Source organism: Eretmochelys imbricata, chromosome 21 (genome assembly GCF_965152235.1).
Source record: "Eretmochelys imbricata isolate rEreImb1 chromosome 21, rEreImb1.hap1, whole genome shotgun sequence".
Lineage (NCBI taxonomy): Eukaryota > Metazoa > Chordata > Testudines > Cheloniidae > Eretmochelys > Eretmochelys imbricata.
This window is the reverse complement of record NC_135592.1, coordinates 5138931-5156861: the sequence shown is the minus strand read 5'-3', so window position 1 is coordinate 5156861 and position 17931 is coordinate 5138931. Positions and strand designations below refer to the sequence as shown.

The window sequence follows — 17931 nt, the reverse complement described above, 5'->3', positions numbered from 1 at the left end:
TTTTTTTTTTTCTTCTATGTCTTATGTTGCTTTTTATTTGTAATTGCTGCCAGTTGAGGTCAGTGGGTCTACCCACATGAATATGGTTCTGCATATGAGTTTTCAGGATCTGGGCGTTAACGTTTACAGTATGAATATTTGCGCTTATACTAAATCTGCAAGGGGATCTTAAATCTCTTGTTTCAGGATATAAGGCAACGACTATCTGTGTGGGATTAGGAAGCATCATCCCACTTCCACTTCTCCTCACTTCCCATGGGCATGTAACAAAATTATCCATAATGTGGGTTTTAAGCTTTCTTCTTTAGCCTTTGGTGCTGACTGCTGTCGTACAGGACAGATACTGGACTGCAAGACCATTGGCTTTGATCTGCCATGGTATTTGCTGTGTTAGAGGGTGCAAGTTAGGATATCCCCTTTTTCCTATTAAGGTAATCTGAGGTAACACTAATATTCGTCTTGTTCTCTTCTAGGAAGACGATGTAAACCACTCGAACTCGAAAATGGCAGGAGTGATATAACGGATCTCCGGTTTGGTGCAAGAGCAAACTTCTCCTGTGATGAAGGGTGAGTGGCAAATTGCTTCTTTGGACTAATTAATAGAACCTAGACTGGTGTAAAACTGCTGTTGAAGTCTGGCAAAATGAGGCAAGAAAGCCTGCTTAACTTCAAGAACATAAGTGAGTGGTGTGCTATAAATCTGTATCCATGGGCTGGGGCCCTTGTTAAGAATTACACCTGCGATTTTCAAAGGAGTTGAAGGAAGATAGCCACCCAGCTATGGTTGTCATTCAGTGGGAGATGGGCATCTAACTCGCTCAGGTGCTTTTGAAGATGGCAGCCTAGAGCCCTCAGGAGATCCTCCAGCAGGGGTTGGGTTATGATATTGAGAGTCCCACCTCAGGGGTCATGTGGCACTTACTGACCCGTGCCATCTCTCCCTTGTTACAGGGGTTTCTGTGAGGGTGCTGGGAGCTAGTGGCAGAATATTGCCCATAAAATGCAGCACCAGGTAGAGGCAGACCTCTTCCTGCTCTACAATAGCGAATATTTGTCTGTCCCTCCCTTAGAGATGTCGGTATTCCCCAGGATAGCATCAAGTGCAGTTGTTGCTTTTGTCCATATGGGTTATGTTGCCAGGCCTTGGGGAATCAAAAATAGCTTGTGACTTCCTTGCGCTGAGCAGGTGTGTTTTGGATTTTTGAGGTCTCAGAGTTGAAGGCCAGAAGGGACCACCCGATCCTCCAGTCTGACCTCCTGTATATCACAGACCACTAACACTTCCCAGAGACCCACATACTAAACTCAACCAAAATGTAATCTAAAATACTACAGCCCACAGGAGCTTAGACCATTATGTGCCATGGTCAGAGAACAGGAGGGCCTGAGGTGCACAAATTCCTCGGGTCCCTGTCATGGCAAGGAAATGTGGAAGTGAGATATATATTGAGATAATCCTGGCAATTGACTTGCACTCACATACTCCAGAGGAAGGCAAGAAAACCCCCAATGTCACTGCCAATGTGACCTGGGGGGAAATTTCTTAACAACCCCATATACTAGAGCCTGAGCATGTAAGTCAAGCACTGAGGTGAGAGTGGTTGATGCCACCTCAGAGTCCTGGCCTTCCCCATCCAGTGTCCCATTTTCAGCCATGGCTATCCCTGATGGTTCAAAGGAAGGAGATAAAAGAAAGCAACTCAGAATACGTTTGGTGTGGAATCCCTTCCTGACTGCTGCAGGTGCCTGGCTGAAATCCGGACGCGTGAGCCTTAGGAATGTAACACACACACTGGAAACAAACCCCAGGGTTGCTGAGCCCTGCCATCACAAGCAACCTCATCATATAATTGCACGCATAAACTTGTCTGGCTCTCTCTCAAACTAAGTTACCCCACAACTACTATTGGATGACTGTTCCTGAACCTTACCTTTCCTATGGTTAGAAACCCTCTAATTTCCAGCCTGAAGTTGTTCGTGGGCAGTTTTTACCCATTGTTCTTGTGGTAGCATTGTACGTAATTTAAATAGCTTGTGATACAGCATGGCCAGAGGGTAGTAGGAGAGTGTTAGAAGGGAGCCTTATTCCCTGTAGAAGGAAGAAAGTTCGCTGTAGATTAATTAGAACGCCTGAAGCCAGTCACCTGATAAACCATCCCCCCACCCCCCAGCTTCAATCAGACAAGGAAAGGAGTTGAAGCAGAGTGGATGAATGTTGGAGCAGAGAGCAGTTTGGAGGGAAGCAGAGGAGAGTTTGGAGAAGTGTTGCGGTGGGCTAAGAAGACCAAGACCCTAGGTAAAGGGACACCTGGTTTGTGCAGAGGGAGGGCAGGAAGCCCCACGAGCTGAAGGGCAGGAGAGGGAAGTAGCCCAGAAGAAGAAACCACTAGTTTTAGTGGTTTACTGCTTTCCCTAGGGCCCCTGGGCTGGGACCTGGAGTATAGGGCGGGTCCAGGTCCCTCCCTCTCCACTCCACTCCTCCTCTAGGACACTCGTGGGGCAGTTAATACCCCAGTTCAGGGGCGAGAAAGGGTGCCCTGAACCCTCCCGAAGAAGAGAGCGCGCGAGACCCATCAAAGTAGTGCCGGCAATTTTCCACAGGCTCTTCGCCCTCCCTGCTAGTTGAATGGATTGCATTGCGGGGGCACACAAATGACAGGAATGCAGGTGTTGTGTAGAGTTTTGTTTTTCTGTATCACAGCTTTAGGTGGCTTGTCCAAGCAGCAGAGATTGGACTCCCAAGGGATATTTGGGGTGGTGGGAGATGTCCAGGCCCAGTCTCAATTAGATGTATCTGGGCATGGGGAGGTAACTCCCTGGGGCAAGGCAGGCTCTCCGGCTGCACAGAGGTGGGAGTTAAATCCCTTGGTTTATCCTGTAGATTGGTCCATATCCTGCCTTCTGGATGAAGTAGGTTTGATCCACAGAAATTTCCAAGCTCTTGTTGAAGGAATTGGTGACTTTCTGTACAGTAGCCTATAGGGGCCTCATGCTTTGGAATTATGCAGGCCTATGAGGTCTGTGTGCTTAAAGACCACTGGTTAGATCTTGGACAGTTACGATGCTTGAATTTTGAATATGGAACAGGGAGATGGCAAGTGGGTGACCGCTCAGGGCAGCTGTCTTGTCTCCCATTACTGCTGTTTGCAGGTTGTCTTTGGGTGTAATTCTGTTTTACAAACTAGCAGCTGCTTGGGCCCATCTGTGCGCGCGCGTGCTCTCTCACTGTTCCCTGCCTTCACAGGAGATTGATTTCTTCAAGTTCTTTCACTTCAATTTAATCGAATGCTAAGTGTGTTCTGTAGTGAAGACCAAGTGTAAGCTTTGTCAGTATGTTGCAACTTTGTGTGCTGGGTTTAGCTGGACCGTCAGCTCAATGGACTTGGAAATGCAGTGCTTTTGGCTAAGCCCTCAAGGGTTAACACATTGTTATTAATGTAGCCTCACACTCTACAAGGCAGCACAAATGGAGAGAGGAGGCACATCATGGCAGAGAGAGACAGTCTCACACATACACACGCATGTGCGTGAGAGAGAGAGACACGTGTGTGCATTGCTCCTTTAAGTACGCTGACCCCAGTTTAAGTACATTGCCTTTTTAAGTAGATCAGCAAGTTGACAGCAGTTGCTGGCAGCAAGCTCCCTCTGTCCTGAGCCCTGTCGTGTTCTCCCCCATCTCTCTGAGGAGAAGGGGTACAGCGGGAGGGGGACACCCTGACATTAGCACCCTTCTTCCCCCTCCACCCCCGCACAGCAAGCAGGAGGCTTCCGGGAGCAACTCCAAGGCAGAGGACAGGAGCAGCACAGGGCAGTGGGGGGAGGGACGGCTGAACTGCCCGACAATTGATAGCCTGCTGGGCGGCTGCCACACAGGGAACTTAGGGGAGCTGATGGGGCGGGGCGGCTGCCGGTCCACCCTGGTTCGAAGCCCCCACCAGCTAGCTCCAACGGGCTGCTCTTTCTGCAAGCAGTGGACAAAGCAGGCGGCTGGCAAACAACGTTCTAAGGGAGCATTGCGCAGCTTTAAACAAGCATGTTCCCTAATTGATCAGCAACGAAACAATGTTAACTGGGACGATGTTAAGTGAGGCGTTACTGTAGCTGTACCGACGTAGATGTGTACTGGACCTGGCCTCCGTGTTCCTTGGTCCTGTGGTGTTAGATGTATCCCTTTTTCAATGGTTTGTCTCCACCTACTGGCAGAAAGAAACCATGTTCCATCTTTCTGGACGGGGGACTAGTTCTTTGCTTCCATGAGTCACAAACTTGAACCTTTTTTCTTTAGGTATAGATTAATTGGACCGACTTCTGCCCAGTGTGTGATTGTGGGAAATGGAGTTGATTGGGATACGGAGGTTCCACTTTGCCAAGGTAAAGCCATTTAATGGTTTTAAGAACAGTTCACGTCTGGAGATGATGCAGCATAGCTGGCGCTTCAGAGGAGTCTCTGTTCTTCCTTTGGCATTTAATCCAAATGACAGTTTTGTTGTGGGGAGGAATGAAATCGTACTGTGCTTCACCATGGTGTTTAGATGACTCCTACAGAATCTTTTTTTTTTTTTTTGGGTACCTTTTAGATTATTCACCTGGCACTGTTTTAATATGCACAATCCAACAGGCCTCATGGGTCCTCTTCACTATTGTATCTGTGTAATCCTCCTGTTCACTATGTAAAAGGCATGATAATGACTCCAAGAAGTTTTGATGCTTCCCAAATGTGACTATCCACTTAAAATCTGAGGCTCTTTTGGAGTGAATCACAATTAATTTGCCTCTACCTTAATTTGATCTCTTGAATGCTTTCTGGGCTTGGTCTATCAATGATGCTGCTGATGTCCAGTCTAGTATCAGCTGCTGCTAAAAGAACTTTTCTAGCTTAGTTTTCTTCTGGTGGAATAATACTACATCTCGAGATGCCAGGCAAGAGGTTCTGGCTCCTTGAGGCTAATGTTGGGAAGGAGTGCGCTCTGCTAAGGTCATCTTCCAGAGCTGGTGTGTTATGGAGCATCCTCCTTGAACAATGGACGTACTGGGTTGGGTCAAGCCTAAAAGCAGACAAACCTTCAGAATCTGAAAGGGGTGTTGCTTCAAATGTTAAAATGGAATGTTAAGTACGCTTCCAAATGAATAAATAGCTTTTTGGGGGGATCTGAGACAACTTTCTTAGTGAAAACTCTCTTTGGTTCACCTTCAGTGGAAACTTTAATTTTCATGTTGACATTCTTTGCTTCAGCAATACCTTGTCGTCCACCTCCTGATATCACCCAGGGATCCCATAATGGTCAGAGTGGAGAAGAGTTTTCCTTTGGCTCAGCAGTAACTTACAAATGTGACCCGGGCTTGTCTCTTATTGGAGAGGCCTCCATTCATTGTACAACGAAAGATCATTTCAATGGAGAGTGGAGTGGGCCTGCCCCTGAATGCAAAGGTTAGTAGCGTCTGTTTTTTATCCCCTTCTTATTCTACGATCACCTTCCAAGAAAAACTCTATTTTGATTGCTAAGTAAACCCATAAACCTGAGGAAATTCAGTTAGTGCTTTGTCCCCCTAAATACGTATCATGAAAACTAGTTACTGTTGAAAAACTAAAGAATGACTGACACTTCATGAATTATTCCTGGAAACAATTTTTGCCTCTAATACATCCTGTGTTTTTTGTCTCCCCTCAGTGTTCCAAGATTGAAGTTAATTCTCAGTTGATAAACTCTTAAACTAAAGTTTTGCTTTTATGCCAGTATCCTTCAACTCAAGTGCTAAAGGGGAGTGGGCAGAGAGAGAGGCTTACAAGCAGGATTGTTTGGCAAGCCTCTTTTTCAGAACTCTCTGGGAGGGCTCCTTGGCAGTGAAGGCTCAGGCTTCTGTGAATTCATATCACAGCCATAAAGTTCTTCGGAGGGGGAAATAAAGGTCATTGTACAATCTTCATTTTAGTGACGGCAGTGCTCCTGCACACTGTTCCATTTCGCTAACAATGCATTTATGTATTTGGTATTCAAGCAAGTGCCACAACTTGGTTTTATCCTTTCTGAGTTACCCAGCCTAACAGCTGGGATTGAGGCTTTTTCAGAGGCGTTAGGGCAGGTTGGTCATCTTGCTACTTAATATTAACTCCCCCAAAAGCAGGGAAGTTCAGTTCCAGAATGTCATTGTATGTACATCTCTTCTAGTGTGACCCAAATTCCGGATGACGTCGTACAACGATGATGTTTAACTCATGCAGTTTAGTGGAGGGTGGGGGAAGGGGTGGGATAGCCATACAGTTGGGTGCTGTGGTGTATGTAGACTAACATCTTTTTAAAGGAAAAGATCCAGAGTTGTATAACTTTATTTTGAAATACATTTTGGTACCTGCTGTAGTCAAGTATCAGGGTGTTTTCGTCTTTCCTTTAATTCTCCCCCACGCCCCCATATCCCAACACACACTACATGCTTCCTGTGCCAAACGTTCTTATGCTGGTACTTTTAATTTTCAGTGGTCAAGTGTCCAGAGCCAGAAGTTAAAAATGGAAGAAAGCAATCTGGGTTTGGACCGGACTATTCATATGGAAACGCCGTAATATTTGCATGTGATTCTGGCTACACTCTGCATGGTAGCAGTTCAGTTAGATGTGAAGCTAACAATTCTTGGGTTCCATCTTTGCCAACTTGTCTACGTAAGTATAAGCAGTTGTGTTGAACCTTTTATATGCTGATGTTTAGCAACGTTAAAATAATATAAAGTTTGAGTGTCTGTGTCCCCTTTTTGTCATCGGCATAACACATACTACACCTACAGCTTCCCCTCCAGGAGGAACAAAAGATACTTCTGGTGAGTTGGAAGAACTTTTGGCTATTTAAAGCTTCCAGTTTTTTAGCATGTAGTTTCTACAAGACTGAAAATGGCAGTGTGAAATTCACGAAGTACATTTCATCTCTAAGTTCTGGAGCAGCTTGCGTGTTGGCATGTGGCTGGGTGGCTGATGTGGAACCACACTTCTGCTAGCCTTCAGCCCCTGGGAGTGCTTTTGCCCGGGAGAAGGCTCATTGGAACGGCTTCTGCCTTGGAGGTTAAACTCTGTCCCGTATCGTGAGATAGCGTTAATACCCAGTGCCTGCTGCTGTAGGATGAGGAATGTCTCCTGTCGTAGTTGGAGGTAGGCTAGGGAAAAGAAAAAGCCACTTTGAACAGGAGGTAAAGGTGCAGCTTCTTTGCTGTACCAGTTTCAGTAAAACAAAGTTTAGGGTATAAGACTCCTAAAGATTATAAAATGAGCCAGATCCCCTGTTATAGCCTTAGGTTTGTGACTGTACAGAAATAGATTAAATTTTTTTTATTAAAGCTAACGTTACAAAGATCTAATGCACACGTTAAGAAGAGAGTGTCTGTACATCTGGGTATAATGCTTAAATTATCCAAAAGTACAAAATTTGTACCTTATGACTTTGAAACCATATAGTACATAATCGACAGTATCCGAAATTACGGTTGTTAAATTCAGTGATACGGTTAAGGTATTAGCATCCAATTATGCAGGTACATAACTCATAAAAGGTTATACTAAGAGTATCTTATGGAAAGCAAATATAGCAACGAGTTAATATTGTCCCTCGGTAATTGAGAATTTAGGATCGGTTGGCTGTTAGAAAATACAGTACAGTATGTCGGGAAGTATTTCAGTTACTTTCCCCACTTTGCTTCTCATTAGCACTTGTCCTCATGCCTGTCATGCAGTTTCCATGCATCACATGAGAAATATGAAAGTTACCTGTCTCAGAGATAATGCCAGACATGTTTCGTGTACTCTTCTATAGATTGCTCCCTTAGTCGTCTTTGCCTGTACGTCACCTTCTTTCATGTCAGTCTGTGTGGTAGCAACCCTCTCTCTGAGCCTGTGCTGCGTTAGATCATAAAACCTGTGAGGTGGAGCAATGTCTTGTTTTGCACAATGTACTTACCCTACGTTATCATACACGCTCAGGGTGATGTATACATGGTAAATGATGTAAAATTTTAATGTACTATAGTTTTGTATCAAGCCCATTCAATAAACTGGCTTCAGTGCTCTAATGAAAACAAGTACCTCCAAATTGTCCCCGATAAAATCATTTGTGGCTTCTCAAAAACTAGTATTCTGTTACAACAGACTACTGAATATCTTTCATAGTTAACTTTTTCCCTTCCTTGTCTGTGTCTCTTGCTAGGCACTTGTGATTCTCCTCCACGGTTGCATTTTGCTGAGCTGCCTGAGGGAGTGAAAAATTCCTATCCTGTTGGGACCAAACTGCAATACTCCTGTCGCCCAGGATACATTTTGAGCTCTGGAAAGTCTCGTTTTGTTACATGTCTTGAAAATTCAAAATGGTCAGTAGAAGCTGAGTTTTGTGAAGGTGAGTATCTTTGTTGCTTTTCCATTTCAATTGACGTGCAAGCCGTCTTTTATTGGGTAAGTGGTTCACAGTTCAACACTGGTATCCATAAAAACTTTCTAAATACATTTTGGACAGTTCTTTGTTATATTAGTGGTTGACTTCAGAAAAAAAAAATCAGAATGCTTCCATGTCTTTGTAGGCTTCTTTAAGAGCAGCTAAAATGCAAAATTCCAGTAACTTTAGCCTTCTGTGCTGCATACTCTCAAATAGGTTTCAGAGGAGGAATAGGTTTACCACATTTCTTCCTGGTTTTTAGGCCTTGTGCTGAATATCTGCCTTTCTAGAACATCAACATCTTGTGTAGTAGTAGATATAAACTTGAGAATAGTGCAGTTCTTCTCTCCCAGAAACCCCACTGTCCACATAATGTGCGTGTGACTAACTGGGAGACATTCAGTGCACACCAGTGAAGTTATTGGAATTTGATACTCTACCTATCGTAGAAATTTTACCTATCGTAAAATGATGTTTAACTCATGCAGTTTAGTGGAGGGTGGGGGAAGGGGCGGGATAGCCATACAGTTGGGTGCTGTGGTGTTTGTAGACTAACATCTTTTTAAAGGAAAAGATCCAGAGTTGTATAACTTTATTTTGAAATACATTTTGGTACCTGCTGCTGTTTAGGGAGCTTATTGCTTTTGAGTAGCCATGTTAGAATGATGTAAAGTTTGAGTATCTGTGTCCCATTTTTGTCATAAGCATAACACACACACAAATTTTATCAAAGCTAATGTTAAAATAAAATAAAATATATAGGTTGGTGTTATAAATATAAAGGGAAGGGTAAACCCCTTTGAAATCCCTCCTGGCCAGGGGAAAGCTCCTCTCACCTGTAAAGGGTTAAGAAACTAAAGGTAACCTCGCTGGCAGCTGACCAAAATGACCAATGAGGAGACAAGATACTTTCAAAAGCTGGGAGGAGGGAGAGAAACAAAGGGTCTGTGTGTCTGTCTATATTCTGTCTTTGTCGGGGATAGACCAGGAATGGAGTCTTAGAACTTTTAGTAAGTAATCTAGCTAGGTACGTGTTAGATTATGATTTCTTTAAATGGCTGAGAAAAGAACTGTGCTGAATAGAATAACTATTTCTGTCTGTGTATCTTTTTTTTTTTTTTTTTTTTTTTTTTTTGTAACTCTAGGTTTTGCCTAGAGGGGTTCTCTATGTTTTTGAATCTAATTACCCTGTAAGGTATCTACCATCCTGATTTTACAGGGGGGATTTCTTTATTTCTATTTACTACTATTTTTATTAAAAGTCTTCTTGTAAGAAAACTGAATGCTTTTTCATTGTTCTCAGATCCAAGGGTTTGGGTCTGTGGTCACCTATGCAAATTGGTGAGGCTTTTTATCCAACATTTCCCAGAAAAAGGGGGGTGCAAGTGTTGGGAGGATTGTTCATTGTTCTTAAGATCCAAGGGTCTGGGTCTGTAGTCACCTAGGCAAATTGGTGAGGCTTTTTACCCAACCTTGTCCAGGAAGTGGGGTGTAAGGCTTTGGGAAGTATTTTGGGGGGAAAGACTCGTCCAAACAGCTCTTCCCCAGTAACCAGTATTAGTTTGGTGGTGGTAGCGGCCAATCCAAGGACAAAGGGTAGAATATTTTGTACCTTGGGGAAGTTTTGACCTAAGCTGGTAAAGATAAGCTCAGGAGGTTTTTCATGCAGGTCCCCACATCTGTACCCTAGAGTTCAGAGTTGGGGAGGAACCTTGACAGTTGGTAAAAGAGTGTCTGTACATAGAATCATGGAACTGGAAGGGACCTCGAGAGGTCATCTAGTCCAGTCACCTGCACTCATGGCAGGACTAAGGATTATCTAGACCATCCCAGACAGATGTTTGTCCAACCTGCTCTTAAAAATCCCCAATGAAGGAGATTTCACAACCTCCTAGGCAATGTATTCCAGTGCTTAATCACCGTGACAGGAAGTTTTTCCTAATCTCCAACCTAAACCACCTTTGCTGCAATTTAGGCCCATTGCTTCCTGTCCTATCTTCAGAGGTTAAGAAGAAGAAGAAGATTTCTCCCTCCACCTTGTAACAACCTTCTATGAGCTTGAAAACTGTTATGTCTCCTGTCAGTCTTCTCTTCTCCAGACTAAACAAACCCCATTTTTTCAATCTTCCCTCTTAGGTCATGTTTTCTAGACCTTTAATAATTTTGTTTGCTCTTCTCTGGACTCTCTCCAGTTTGTCCACATCTTTCCTGAAATGTGGCGCCCAGAACTGGACACACTATTCCAGTTGAGGCCTAATCAGTGCGGAGTAGAGCGGAAGAATTGCTTCTCATGTCTTGCTTACAACACTCCTACTAATACATCCAAGAATGATGTTTGCTTGTTTTGCAACAGTGTTACGCTGTTGACTCATTTAGCTTGTGATCATCTGGGTATAGTGCTTAGCTTGTTTACAAATATAAAGTTTAGTTTTTAAAAGTCATATGATACATAGAGCACATAATCAGCAATAACCCCAATTTAGGTGAATCAATTTAACAATACAGTTTAGATATTAGAATCTGAATACTCAGGTACATCTCTCTCTTGAAAAGTTGTGCAGAGATTTGGTCGTGGAAAGCAAAATCTATCAATGAGTGGAGATTGTCCCTCAGTAATTGAGAATTAGGTCGGTTGTCCATTTAGAAAATACGATCCATGAGGAAAGTATTTGTTACTTTCCTGACTGCGCTTCTCAGCGGCACTCCAGCTCATCCCTCCTGGTATTGCCGATGTCCAGTGATGTGTTCTATGTAGATGTTCCTCGACCACCTGATGGCGTCGGACACCATGAGTTGCCACATCAGCCGAGTGTAGCGTTAACCGAATCCATATTATTTCAGCACTCGCTCCTTACTGGGGTCCCATGTGCCAAGGACTCTGACAATCAGTGCGTTTGTCTGGACCTGGTAACCCTTTGCTCTCAAGGTTTCGGCCAGAGGGGCGTATTTCTCTACCTTTCAAGCTCGGGCATTGTAGAAGGCCGGGATCCTGTTCTTGAAAGCCATTGTGATGTCCACCATGATCTTCTTCCGGTCCTTGCTGGTGATGACAACGTCTGGTTGCAGTTGGCTGTTGGTTCCGGGGATGGCGGAGTTTACGGCAACCTTCCCCACTGGTGGCGGGATGGCTCTGGCCAGGTGACCTTGGATGGCATTGTGTTGCAGCTGCCAAGCTCTTGAATGGGGCTTGCAGCTACACAGGACGTGGGGTAGCGTCTCGTTGGCGTAGCTGCACTTCCCGCATTGCTTGTCCCTAATCCCATGGTGTGGACGGCTCCGTTCAGTGGGACGCAGTTGAGCTGGGCCCTGTGGCTGCACTTCCAGTTGGCAAATTGGGTGAAGCTGCTCCCAGGGAGGAAGTGGTTGCTGGGTCCCACTTGCACGTCACCTCAAATGCCTTGCCCTGGTCCGGCTTCCGTTTCAGGTTTTCCACGTATTGGCAGCAGGTGGCATCCTTCAGGGTCCTCTCCGGCATGGTTCTAGCTCTCAGAGTGATGATAGCGTGATCTGTATTCTTCAGCTGTGGCACCAGGACTCCCAGCTCCTGGCGTTCCTCGCATCAGATCCAGTGGCAGCCGATATGTTTCTCCAGTCGTCGCGTAGTGTTCCGGGCATGAGTCCCGGAAGCCGAAGTCAAGAGGAAGACTCATAGACTTTAAGGTCAGAAGGGACCATTATGATCGTCTAGTCTTACCTCCTGCACAAAGCAGGCCACAGAATCTTATCCACCCATTGCTGTAACAAACCCCTAACCTATGTCTGAGCTATTGAAGTCCTCAACTCATGGTTTCAAGACTTCAAGGTGCAGAGAATCCTCCAGCAAGTGACCCATGCCCCACACGGCAGGGAAAGGTGAAAAAACCCCCAGAGCCTCTGCCAATCTGCCCTGGAGGAAAATTCCTTCCTGACCCCAGATATGGCGATCAGCTAAACCCTGAGCATGTGGACAAGACTCACCAGCCAGACACCCAGGAAAGACTTCTCTGTAGTAACTCAGATCCCACCCTATCCTAGAGGAGGAACCTGCAAGAGACTCTGCCGAGGAGCCAGAGGGGGAAAATAACCTGGGCATCTACAAGACTCTCATCCCTGGCTCAACAGTCTTGAGAGGATCAACTGGGTCCAACAGGAAGAGGGGGATGGAGCGGAGTACAGGCCTGCGACTGGTCTGGGAAGGAGCAGTTAAAAAGCTTGGTTAGAGAAGTTAGGGTGGAATGAAGAGGACAAACCAGGCTGGAGGGGGTGAAGGATGGTGTTGGAGAGAAGAAACATGAGGCAGGGGTGTGCTGGGAGAACTTACAAACGAAGGGAGGTAAGGGAACAGTTTGGAGGCATAGGTGGGATGAGACGACAGCTTTTGAGAATTGGGGAGACCATGTACCAAGCGAGGGAATAGACACTTACAAGCTCCTAGGGGGTGTGGCACTCAAGGCACTCCAGGAAAATGAAATGGGTAAAATAGCTTGTCTGTGTTGCTTAGTTGAATAGTGTGCTAGCAGGTAGTGCTTGATCCGTCGACGGGGGAGAGAGAAAAGGAGCAGTCTTGGGACTCAGTTTTAGCATGTTTTGTTGCAAACTAACTTTGTAAAATCGCTCTTTAGTTGTCTTGTCGCCTTTGAGGTCTTTCCCTGCATGGCGTGGCTTTGTTCAGGATATTCAGATAAGTGGGTTGCTTCTGTATCGTCTTGTAAATCTTCTTCTTTTTTTTTTTTTTTTTTTTTTTTGCAGAACCTACTCTGAACACAACCCCAAATGGCCCTAAAGAAAGCCCAGGTAAACCTGATGACGATAAAGGGAGCGAAGAAACCACTGTGCTCAGATACCTAGAATCCTCAAGGTGGATGGTGGAGGCGTTGGTTTAGACATTGAACTGGAGCATTCTGCACACTTACTTCAATTTGCGCTTCATAATATATAACAAAGTACAGTTGTGCTCACCTGAATGCCCCTTATGCCCAGGTGTGAATTATAAGACTGAGGCTGGAATTAAATTCCTATACCTAGGTAGTAGTCTTGTCTCCCACCCAGAACTACCTCTTCCTTAATTCCTTTTTCCCCCACTGGTCTGTATGATAATACCCACCTGCTGATGGCCACTCACTCAATATCTCTCTCTAAAATGCCAGCTCTATGAAACTGTCTGTCTGAATTCTGCACAATAATGGCACAGGCAGCTACAGGCTTAACTGGTAGTCAAGTGTCAATGATGAGAATTCAAAAATTCTCAGTGATGAATACAGATCCGAAGAGATGTCTACTCAGTTCACTTTTTGTTCTGTAAGTAACGGTTAGGCTTGAGTTGACTGATCCTCTGGTAATGACAGCAGGAGTATCAAAATAAAAATACCACTCTTCTCCTGTTTCTGCTCTGCTCCCAAATAAGTACAGGTTGGCAAAGAACCTGATGTCACTAATCCTGTGGTTACGTGTAGAGGCCTGTTTTGTGGTAGCTGATCCAAACACCGCACCTCTAGTGACTTTTGCTATAGGTAAAAATTTGGCTGACCAGTGCAGAATTTGTGTGCAGTGTTCTGTTGTAGCCATGTTGGTGCCAGGATATTAGAGAGACAAGGTGGGTGAGGTGATATCTTTCATTGGACCAACTTCTATTGGTGAGGAGAGACAAGCTTTCAAGCGTCCCCAGAGCTGTTCTTCAGGTCAGTGCAGAATTTGGCAGCTGAGATCCTGAAAGTGTCTGGAGGAGAGGGCCCTCTGGTCTCAGAAGGATGCATAAGAATTCTGCAAATGAGAGCATTCATTCATAATAGAAGAAATCTTTATAGAGGTTTTGCCCTGTCAATTCTCAGGTCTGTCATCATGTCTCTATTACAATGTACAAGTAATAGGCAGCTTTTCCAGGTATCCTTTCTTCTTTCAATATTGGATTATCTAGGGGTCAGATCCTGGTTTCCAGTATGCCTTATAAATTCTGTAATTTGCATGATGGTATTAATTTGAGTCTATTTGTTTAATTTAGCGTGTGGTTTAAGGTACTAAATGTTGCACCAATAGGAATCAATGGATTCCTATAGTTAGCTGGCATTCATGTAATGTGTCACTTCAGCTCACCTTGCACTTTTTTTCTTTCTAGGGCTGAACACTGGTACCGTGATTGCTATTGGTAAGTAATTTAAAATTTTAAAAAATAATTCAATGCACAGACTTTACATAGTAAGATGCAGTAATAGCGTAAGGTATTTAATGTTCCACTTTCTTCATCTCATACAATTTTTTTCCCTGCCGCTTCACTACGTGAGGAATCTACTCCTGACAGCTAGTTTTTCTGTTACTGTATTTTGTTCTGTTGAGTGGTGCCATGTAAAAGCTCATGAGGCAGATGCTTAAAGAATCAAAGGGCTGGAAGGGACCTCGAGAGGTCATCAAGTCCAGCCTCTGTGCTGAGGCAGGACCAAGTAAACCTAGATCATCCCGGACAGGGGTTTGTCCAATCTGTTCTTAAAATCCCCTGTGATAGGGATTCCACAGCCTCCTTTGGAAGCTTATTCAGTGCTTAACTGCCATTGGTTACAAAGTTTTTCCTAATATCTAACCTAAATCACCCCTCCTGCGGTTTAAGCCCACTACTACTTGTCCTGCCTTCCAGTGGACATTGGGAACAATTGATCACTGTCCTCTTTATTCAAAGATGTTAATGGCTGTTATACTCTGACCTGCTCCCCCCTCAGTTTTCTCAAGATTCACTCTACCATGAGTAAACTTCTGGTAAAAATCTATTTTATTTAGACTGTCTGTATAAACTTGTGACTTATTAATATGTACCTAAACAGAGTCGCCAGCTGTGATTCTATCTTAACTGTTATATTCAGGTTTATAGAATATGGAAGTGGGAATTAAGGACCTTTCCCCTAGAAGTTGCACTTCTGTAGGTCTGTTTTGGAGAAGGATACTACTGCAGACTGCATGTGTATGTCTGGTGTCCACCAGAAATGGGAATGGAAAAGGCAATGGAGAAGAAACTCTACATTGGGAGTTGACGGTGTCGGATAGCGTTTCACTGTTCTGCCTTTCTAGTTCCAGAGCTGGAACTTTCTCTCCGTTTTGAAGGGAGGTTTTAGTCCTGTAACTTTTTTTTTTTCCTAGTTGGATATTTTATTAATGTCTCTGTTCAGTTTTCTCTCAGAAGAATAACATTTTGGCTCAAATCTTTATATAAGATCTTCAGTAGGGAAACCATCATTAAAGCACCAATGGGAAACTCGCGTTTGAATAATCTTGCTGTTGAAGACTTCGGTGCAAGTGGATTCCAGAATTGTGAATTTTTGCTGGATTTCACCATAAATGTCATAGTTTAATGTTATCACCTGGTTATTGCTTTCCTTTTTTCCATCAAGGAGTCGTCATTGGTTTATTTGTGGCTGGTGGATTTGTTGCCATTGTGACATACAAAGCTTGCTTTGGGAAAAAAGGGTGAGTCAAACAAAACAAGATCCTGATGTCTCACTAATTCTTCAGAGTAGTTCACCATTTCTTTCCTGTAGTCCTTCAATTGCTGGACGAGCTAATATATTCTGAGGTTTTACCTGATTTTTATTTATTCTATCAGCCTGCATCTTTTCTTACATACCTGGATGTCAGGAGAAAGCAAAGGCATGGCTCTCCAAAACTGCACTCATGTGCAGCTCTGAAGCAATGACACTTCCTAACTATACATAGAGGCTTTTTCCCTTGGACCCCAAGAGATTCAAGCCCAGAATGTCTTCAGAAATGTCTGCAACACTTTCAGGCTTGTAAAATGTGAATATGGCAAACTAAAAACGTAATCCTATTGATCTGCTGTTGAAGTTCTGCTCGCTACAGCGTTCACAGTGAAGATTTTGTCTCGCTGGGAATTAATGCTGTGTAAAAGCTTTTTAAAATGGCTTTAAAATGTTACTATTTGAAAAACTGCCATTTAAATAAAGTTCCTTTGGGCTCCATTGATTCTGAAGTGCCTATGATTTGCACCCAAGATCTAGTTTCAATCTAAATTTCTTTGTGTTTATCCCTGACTTTGTTATAGACATCTGAGATGATGTAAAGCTTTTTACTGTATAACCATTCTTAGAAATGGTAATACTGCTTTTTACTTGTGTAGGCAGAGACTCAAATCTTCCCATTTGCATAAACATTCTTAGCTTACAGGACATATCAACAAAGCACCTGCCTAATATCTTTTGTAGGGTAAATGAGAATTCTGGTGCTGAGGCTTATTTTGTCCCTCATCTGTAAGCAACGGCCAATGATCATAAGCCTTTAACATGTCGTGTCTAAGCTAATGAGATGTGCAGCATCCTACAACTTTCAGAGTAGCAGCCGTGTTAGTCTGTATCCGCAAAAAGAAAAGGAGCACTTATGGCACCTTCGAGTCTAACACATTTATTTGTTAACTGTTATTTAGAACTGCCTCCAGCTACACAGCTAGCTGACTTGAGAGATCCTTTCTGCTTTGTTTTTTAGCTTTTAGCTTTCCTTTTATTTTCGATATCCTTTAATACTTTTTTACAGGAGGTACATTGACCAGATGTTGTGCTCAAACATAATATAATTCAAGTTGTGAGCTATTAGATACTATCCCTCTGAAGCAACACTTACGCTCATTGTGACGTGTTGCATTTTTGTCATCATCATCAAGCCTGGTGCTTGTTGAAGAGAATATTGTATTTGGAAGCCCAATTAGTAAAATCTTTTGAATAATATTTAGTGTTGAAGGTCCACAAGAAAAAGATACTTGCATTTAAAATGAGCTTTTACTGCTAGAATAAAACAAATCCAACATTAAGATGACTTGCAAGTAGCATGTTGCTATGTAGTCTTTCTCTGACTATGAAAAATACGGACTTGCTAGGATTTAACTGGGGACAGTTTTGAAAGAGAACTATCCTAAATGAGGTAACTCGTCCTCCAAGACATTTGAACCAGAGCTATCTATTAAATAGGAAAAGACATGCACATTAGAGAAGAAAATCAGTACATTGCTTTCTTGCATTCCACTGTGATTTTTACAATGCCCAGACTAGCCCACGTACAGCAATGACTTTGTGTGAGGAAACAGGATTCTGACCAACAGTTTCTGATTCAGGACATGGCACAATGTGGCTTGTTTTACTCAACCTTTGTCAAAACACATACACCTTTTTTTTGTGAGAAACAATGATCAAACACACAACTGAAATCTAAAACTCAGAAGTTTTAATGTTGTGTATTGTTTTTGTGTTAACTTAATCCCAGAGACAGTTTGCTGTCTGAAAATGTTAAGCCATAGATTTTTCCAGTGATTTAACTTCAGTTTTTAGGAAACACTTTTAAAAGCTTTATACTTGTCTTTAATTAAATTGCATACTGACCAATCTTTTGTCAAACTATTAATAGTTCTTTAGAATGTCTTCCAGAAGAGAAATATGCTTAAATAAATCTGAGACTTCACTCAGTAAAGGGGTACTAGCACATATGCTAATCATAAATTAGTCCTACATACCCAATCATGTGAACCTGAAGCTTGACACCTCTGTTTGCTGCAGTCCCTTGGGA

At 43.4% G+C, this 17931-nt stretch overlaps 1 protein-coding gene across 1 annotated transcript in view; it reads left to right on the top strand.

Annotated features, from left to right (window-relative positions):
• LOC144278295 (complement receptor type 2-like) overlaps nucleotides 1-17931 on the top strand; it is a 37046-nt gene that overhangs the window by 7726 nt on the left and 11389 nt on the right. Inside the window, exons 3-6 of the mRNA XM_077839564.1 lie at nucleotides 474-567; nucleotides 4286-4371; nucleotides 5234-5428; nucleotides 14495-14524. Coding sequence (XP_077695690.1) covers nucleotides 474-567; nucleotides 4286-4371; nucleotides 5234-5428; nucleotides 14495-14524 — 405 coding nt within the window. The remainder of the gene's footprint in view (nucleotides 1-473; nucleotides 568-4285; nucleotides 4372-5233; nucleotides 5429-14494; nucleotides 14525-17931) is intronic.